This window comes from Medicago sativa, chromosome 5, assembly GCF_051527215.1.
Source record: "Medicago sativa cultivar Bolivia chromosome 5, Bolivia_mono, whole genome shotgun sequence".
NCBI classification, from domain to species: domain Eukaryota; kingdom Viridiplantae; phylum Streptophyta; class Magnoliopsida; order Fabales; family Fabaceae; genus Medicago; species Medicago sativa.
Window position 1 is genome coordinate 61,532,406 of NC_140753.1, and position 7,945 is coordinate 61,540,350.

Consider the following 7,945-nt stretch of genomic DNA (forward strand, 5'->3'; position numbering starts at 1 on the left):
ATTTTGTTTTTATTTGTTGGTGGTGGCATCCGTTGATTGGGCGCCTTTTTTCTTTGTGTATCAGATATTGGGTGTTTCATCATTTTTAGCACACCTTGTGCGGGGTGAATCACCTTTCCTTTGAGCAATATATTCCATTTTGATTTGTTCAAAATTTTTTTGAGGCTAATCCATAATAAGCATATGTTGAACTCTATTTACAAGTCTCGTACAATTTTGCACTGCCTTTCCCATATCATACACAAAATAAAGCATCATCTGCATCAATAGGAAATTTCTTTCAATACAAAACACAACAATCTTAATAACCCTATCTTAATAACTTTTAAATTAAGGGTCATACTAACATGTCTTTTAGGGCACATGTTAAGGTTTCCGTAAAAAGCAAATATTTATTGTGTAAAATTAAATTTCGATTTTTAGTGTATTAAATTTGCACAATTTCCAAGGTATAATTTCCACCTTAGATATTTTAACACGTGTCATTAAGGCATATGTTAGCATTTCACTTAAATTAATTATAAAAACCAATCATTTTAAATGATAATTTATAGTATATCGCGGTTATTTGTAGCTTTTATTATGAGGTGAGATCAATTTAACTTTTTGCAATTTGTTATATGAGTAGTGCTAGCTGCATCCACTCTCCTTCTTATTCCATGGAAATTATGTGAATCCAACTCGGTTAGGAATGAGATCTACAATAATTTCATCAATAAGAGAACAAATATTAGAAAGAGAGTATTATACTTTTTTTAACTCAAAAAACTTTAATATCTAGAACTTCAAAAATATTACATCTAAATAATTGGATTAGTTTAAGAAGAAAGAAAACTAACGAATTTGTAGTTAAATTTAAACTTGGAGTATAAAACATTAAAAGACGTGTTCCTTTTTTTCTTAGGGAAAAAATTAAGATAAGTTGCGTATGCATGTTTCTCAATTATTTATCTAAGTGCTCATATTTTCCATTAAAGGAGAATAACAAACAGAAATTTGTCGAGCGGAAGAGGTTTTACTTTTACTACCCCTTGAATATATATACCTCCCGACTGCCGCGGGTTCGCTGGGTTGCGCCTGTGATTAGTGAATTTTCGTTATGATAGATTAGAGTAAATCCACTTGGACTGATTTATCACGATGTATTCGCATTCCGGTTTTTCCTGGGTCAGGTCTAATGTCCCCCCAGTCTTTGAAAAAAAAAAAGGACAATAAACCTAATCTTTTTTTTTTATCTTTCTTTGCTAGTTTGATGATTATTTATTTTGGTTGAGAAATTGCTGGTATCTATGAAAAAAAATTGTGTTTCTATGACTATTTTATGTCAAATGGTAGAGTCTGGAACATGGAAATGCAATGCCTCAGGAAAGTGCATGGAAAGAGCCAAAGAGGCACCGAGTTAGTCACGTTGCATGCTCCTCTTTGATATATATAGCATACTATGTAGATATATTTGAAGAAATTCACCAATGCTGCAGTGGCAAATTTTATTTTAAATATGTTTGTCTTATATCATATTAGCTATCCAGACCGTCATAATCATTTTGATTTAAATTGTATACAAAAGTGTGTTGGCAAACGGGACTGTTAAGAATACTCGATGGACATGGCAGCCAGACTTGAATTTCCACACTCCCTTTTTTTTTTTTTTTTTTTGAGGAAAATTTCCTCACTCCCTAACACAAACAGTTGTAATATATTGTAAACGTAGGTTTTCTCTAGGGTTAACTTTTAGAATAGTTGATTTAATATTTCTTACTTGACAGACTTTTCTATTTTTTGAAAAGCCAATCAAAAATTTATTAAAAACTTAATTTTTGCTTTGACAAATTCTAATAAAATTCATCTTAATCAGATCAGATACAATGCAATGTATATAAGCAGGAGGAACTTACTCAATATTCCAAATTTGATTAGGTAATGTCTAAAGCATGTTTAGGAACAAGTGGACAAGCTACTCTCCTACATCCACATGAGGGTAAGAAATTATATTAAAACACTGCTAGATTGAAACTCGTCACTACTTGGTTCATCACTAAATTTAATTAAAAAAATTAGAGATATAGATACTGAATACCAATCACTTAATAATTAAGTGTTGCTTGTTATAGAGTGAGATTATAGGCGTTGGTACGTAGAGTTGTTCATATCTATGATAACAACTAGGGTTCACTCACTTTGCAAATGGTGTTGATATATTTTTGGTGGAACTTCGTGGGATTGCACTCTTGGCTACTTAAATTTTATTTGTGATAGTGATTGTTTAGAAGCGGTAGACCTTATTCACAATTTGACAAATGCAAGTTTGCATGTGTGTGTCTATGTGTTACTCGAAATCTCTAAAGCTGTAAACCATAGGACTATTAATATAGTTCATATTCCGAGGGAGCAAAATATATGTGCTGACTTTATGGTTAAGGAGGGTATCGATTCCGCTTACTCATTTCACTGAGAATATCATCCTCTAGCTGGTTTAGAGTCTCATTCTAAGAAATAAACTAGTTATATAGTGTTTAGTTATTTCTATTTCTTTTGATTTGTTACAAAAGAAATACTTATTTATATAATGACCCAGCGAGTTAGAAAAATATTTTGGCTCGGTGTGTCCAAACTGGTTTTATGCTTTTTATTAGCTCATCGTAATTATCCTTGGAATTTTTGGCTCCTCATGACTCACCGGTGATATCAGAGTCGATTATTTTATTTCAAGTTTTCCGAAATCTCTTGTAACAAAATCTTTGATCGACTATCTTAATTGTATGATTATTGATGGAGTCACTCTTGAGTGAGACATTGTTGGTGTGCTAAATAGGTGCAAATAAATTCAAAATAAGATGAGAATGTGAGTATTACTACTACAGCTACTACTGTTACTAACACTACTTTTTTCTATTTGATAATAATTGTCACATCTGCCACGGTAAAAAATATCCTAAAATGAGCGTTATTTTCAAACTTTAATGTAGTTTTGATTGATTTTTCCTTCCAATTGTACTATCTAATTACTATTGTGTGAATCACTTTCAAGTTATTATTTTCTATCGGGTCTTGCTAACAAGTGCCCTTAGGACACTTGTTAAGGATGCAAAAATAGAAATAATTGATAAATTTAAATAAAAAAAGTTACTTTTTAAAGTTTCCATGCATTGAATGCATCATTTCCAAGACAAAATTTCTTCTTTGGTCTTCTTAACAAGTGCCCTTAGGGCACTTGTTAGCATTTCCCTTTTCTATTGTATATTTATGATAACGAAAATACATTAACAAGTAATAAAAATAATTTTGTTAACCATCATTCCTTTTAATTTCATTTACCTTTTTTTCTTAATTTGTGTGAAATTGTCAAATTCATCGGCTATGGTGGGATGGATTAAGTGCCATATACTTCCTCCACTCAATTATAAGAAAGAATCTATTTTGTAGATTCATTTGATAATTGATGTATATTATCTATAATATTTTTTTTTTGTCGATAAATTTAAATTGGTTTTTGTTTATAATAGTGACCAGAAATAGTACGAAGAACATAATGATATATCTAATTCATTAAAGTTTTGGATATCTGATCTCTAGACAACTTGCCCAATTAATTGTAACTCAATTTGATGATCATAGAGTAGTAGGCCTTATAAAGAAGGAACACTCTTCAGATTAGACGTGTCTCGATGTCGGATACACGTCAACGTTCGACATTGAACAATACCGACACATAATTATGATGATCATAGAGTAGTAGGCCTTATAAAGAACGACACTCTTCAGATTAGACGTGTCTCGATGTCGGATACACGTCAACGTTCGACATTGAACAATACTGACACATAATTACATTGAATTATATGTGATTTTCTCAAATTATTATTAGTATCGTTGTATCAATGATTGTGTCATATTTGGTGTCCATATTTGTTTCCGTGCTTCATATATTAGGTCCATCACCATCAACAGATAGTATTATAAATTGCTTTTATAAGTTCTTCAAACCATTTACGCAATTCCTTATACCATTATTAGTTTCAAAGTTTAAATTAATTTTCTCAAACACCCTTAAACCTCTCTTCCAAAAAGGCAAGTCAACTTTTTTAACGTTCCCATTTGTCCCAGCCTACCCTTATTCTTAACTAACATTACCCACATTCCATTATTAATTAGTGACACCTAGGTTACCTATGAAAGAATGGTGAATAAATTATCCAACCAAACAATATTAACAAATGTGCTTCATATGCACATTTTTATCTGGCACCCACAACTACCTTGACCCCTCTAACAAATTGCTCATTTATAAGATCCATTTTTTATTCTATATATATATCATCCTATCATTAACCAAAAAGAACAGTTTATTTTGCTTCTTCCTTGTTTCGTTCCATACGAGTAGTCTAGTACAACAAATTTCCTCTCCCTTTCCAAATATTCTCCTTGCAGGCCAAAAATAAAATAAAACAAAACCATGACACCTATGGTATCTCAAGAAAACGTTGTTGCATTGGTTTCTCGTACTGGCAGGGATTTGCAGCGCTACAGAAAAGGTCGTCGTCAAGTTGTTGGGTTTGTCTCTTCACTACAAATTACTATATTTGTTAAACATTGTTTTTATAATATTTTGTTTTAATTAAACCTTAAAGAGAGCACAAAAGGTGCCACTATTAGGAAAAAAATGATGCTTCATATCATTGACAAGATCTAAGTTTTCTTTTCGTTTTTTTGCACCCCTCAAGATATAAATCTTTTGTAAAAAAGGGTTTCCTTCCAATGATTAATGAACCTTCATCAATAACCATGCAGATGCATACCATATAGATACATAATTGGTGACCAAACATCCTTAGGGGCAAATGAAGAATTAGAAGTTTTGGTTATTACTTCTAAGAAAGGCAAAAGGATGTTATTTCCTAAGGTAAGCCTGCATCCAAATATTTTTCAGCAAATTACTCTTCAGCAAGCAAATTGTATTAATTTTGACATTTGCAAATTGTTTTTTAAAAAGATTGTTACATTTTGTTTCCACTAATAAATCTTTTGTTTATGAAGAAAGATGAGTTGTAACATTTTAATTAGTTTCAATGTTGGTAGCTAAATAACAATTTTTGTAAAATGAATTTATTTTATTTACCTCAAAATTCTGTTGGATGTTTTATTAAACACTAGGGAGGTTGGGAAATTGACGAATCAAAAAAGGAGGCAGCTTTGCGAGAAACCATAGAGGAAGCAGGAGTAAGAGGCATTGTAGAGGTGAGTTACTTGATCAATTCATTTTATTTTATTTTTGTACAAAGTTACTTGAGCAATTTATTGGGCTAGGAAACATATATATATATATATATATATATATATATATATATCACAAGAAATCTAATCTTTTTGGTTAAACTTTTTCATTATCCTTTTTTGGTTAAAATAAGAAATCTAATCTAATTAAATATTGAAAGTTACTAATTTTTTGTATTATCGGGTTGGTGCAGGGCAAATTGGGTAAGTGGAGGTTTAAAGGTAAAAACCATGGTTATGAAGGATATATGTTCCCTCTACTTGTTCAAGAGCAATTTGAGATTTGGCCAGAGCAGAGTGTTCGTCAAAGAACATGGGTAGGTAAAAGAAATGTTTTTTTTTTTAATGAATAAGACATGCGCGTAAATATGAGCTCAAGTGGTTAACGAGCTCAAATGTTCCATTTTTTTTACGTTTTTTTTAATTTAGAAGAATTTGTGTTTGATATTTTGGTGACATAATTCGTAAAAAAGCAAAAAAACTTTGCTTTTGAGTTACTCTTAAAGTTACTTGATCCATACACTCATTGGTGAAGTTAGTCATTTTATACGAGGAGGTCAAATCTAAAACAATATATATTTTGTGTTATTTTGACAATTTTTATATTAACAGAATTTTCTTTGTAGTTGTTCAAGAAATCAAAATTTATAAAATAAACGAAATACTTCAATCACACAAGTGGATATATATTTTTGACTTTCTTATTTCAATTAGTTTTTGACAAATAAATTCAATTATGGCAGCAAAATATATACTCCCTCCGTTTCAAAATGAGTGTCGCTTTAGCCAATTGCACAAAGATTAAAGAATGGAATAAAATAGTCAAATGTCATAGCAATTTTACCAAATTATCCTAATCAACTATTGATTTGTTTTTCATTAAAGAAAAAATAATACTTTGGAAGTAGTGTAACATAATATTAATTGAAGGGTACAATTGAAAAGAAAAAGTTATTATTGCATTGGAAACTGAAAGCGACATTCATTTTGAAACAATTTTTTTTAGCTAAAACGACACTCATTTTAAAACGGGGGGTATTATCGAGGTAGCTAATTAGGGTAGCCAAAGCTACCACATTGACATGAATAGCTTCGCCATGCTCAAATACTCTATTTGTTACACCATGAATGTTAGTTTAGCAAATAAATTCTATTTTAAAGTGAACGCATTTTCACTTTTCTAATTTCTAATTAATACTAGTATACTACTCCCTCCGTTTCAAAATACATGTCCAAGTCAACCACTTCACATATGTCAATGCACAATTTTGACCGTTAATATCTTTAATTATCTAAAGTAAAAAATTATAAAAATTTAATATTTTGAAAATATTTGTCGAGACAAATCAAACAACATCTTACATGCTAATATTTGTATTTATACATTAGTTAAAAAGTATGGTCAAAGTAAGTCAAGTGAATAGTGCACATTGCAAAAATTGGACATGTATTTTGAAACGGAGGGAGTATTTCAAGAGCATTATATTTTACATTGTATTTATGATGGTGGGAACATATCAATAATTAATAAAGTTAATTTAGTAAAAGTATTATATTTTTATGACAAGTTTCTTATGTTTTTAATATATGTATAAGAATTTTAGACGACATTGATTTTAAAACGAATGAAGAACATTTTTTTTCATGTATGTTAGATTAGTATAGGTAATATGTAGATAATATTAATTTTATTTTCTAAAATACGACATTAATTCTATTCTATAAGAAACTCAAGGTGATCTATATATTATATGGACTTAAGTAAAATGACAAGAATTAGAAGATACGAGTCAAAACATGTTCACTGAACTAAAAAATATATTAAAACATTTTGGAGAAAAACATGCATGCAGCATGGACCCACTAAGATTATAGTACGTATATGATTTGAGATTTGAATGTCTTTTTGTTCAATTATTGTTCTTGTTACTTCTTCCAAATGATGATTACTGAGTTTGATTTTTCTATTTTGGATATATATAGATGAACGTTTCAGAAGCAAGGGAAGTTTGTCAACAGAGGTGGATGAAAGAAGCATTAGAGAGACTAGTAGATCGTCTCAAGAGTCATAAACTTAATGATGTAAAAGAATTAGTAGTAGTAGGTTCTGTACAATGCACAGGAGACGCCAAATCTGACTAGTAAACAAGGTAGTTTCCTGGAGTTTGATGCATAGAGCTATGCATTAAGAATTTGTACTAATGTTAATTAGGATTATAAAATAAAATAAAAGGTTTAAACATTATTTAACTTATTCTCTGTTTCCACAATACTTTCATTTCTTTAACAAACATTACTGTCATTTAAGATTTGAAAATACAATTATTAATTTTATCAGTTTTACCCTCAACAATTTTAAACCATCTATTATATATACATATTATTTATTAATTTTGATTAATCTAATAAATTGAAATATATATATTTGGTAAAATTATTTCAATAAACTATTTATTTGTTCTTTTTTTTTTGGAGACGTCTAATATGGACTTGATTCAAAAGCTTACTATTTTTAATAAATTTTATTAAAATATTATACTTCAGATGATCCAATTTTTCACCTCTTAACATACAATCTGCCAAGTCAACGAACCACACTCAAAAAAATGAGCCTACCTATTCTTTTCAAAATGATATCCATAATATACTTTTAGGTGACGTTTGTTTGAGGGTT

General features: G+C 29.8%; 1 protein-coding gene across 1 annotated transcript; it reads left to right on the forward strand.

Moving 5' to 3' along the window:
* Window positions 1-4,312: 4,312 nt before the first annotated feature.
* On the forward strand, window positions 4,313-7,521 carry LOC146923762 (nudix hydrolase 18, mitochondrial-like). Its single transcript, XM_085708911.1, has 5 exons — window positions 4,313-4,551; window positions 4,789-4,900; window positions 5,152-5,235; window positions 5,466-5,588; window positions 7,255-7,521. The coding sequence occupies exons 1-5, from the start codon at window positions 4,454-4,456 to the stop codon at window positions 7,411-7,413; spliced, it is 576 nt and encodes a 191-aa protein (XP_085565037.1). The 5' UTR covers window positions 4,313-4,453; the 3' UTR covers window positions 7,414-7,521.
* The last annotated feature ends 424 nt before the right edge of the window (window positions 7,522-7,945 follow it).

Excerpts from the sequence above, each read along its gene's own strand:
- LOC146923762 (XM_085708911.1), top strand. The coding sequence starts at position 4,454 with ATGACACCTATGGTATCTCAAGAAAACGTTGTTGCATTGGTTTCTCGT. Across the intron at positions 4,552-4,788 it reads GGTCGTCGTCAAGTTGTTGG|ATGCATACCATATAGATACA; the intron begins GTTTGTCTCTTC and ends ATAACCATGCAG. Across the intron at positions 5,236-5,465 it reads GAGTAAGAGGCATTGTAGAG|GGCAAATTGGGTAAGTGGAG; the intron begins GTGAGTTACTTG and ends GGGTTGGTGCAG.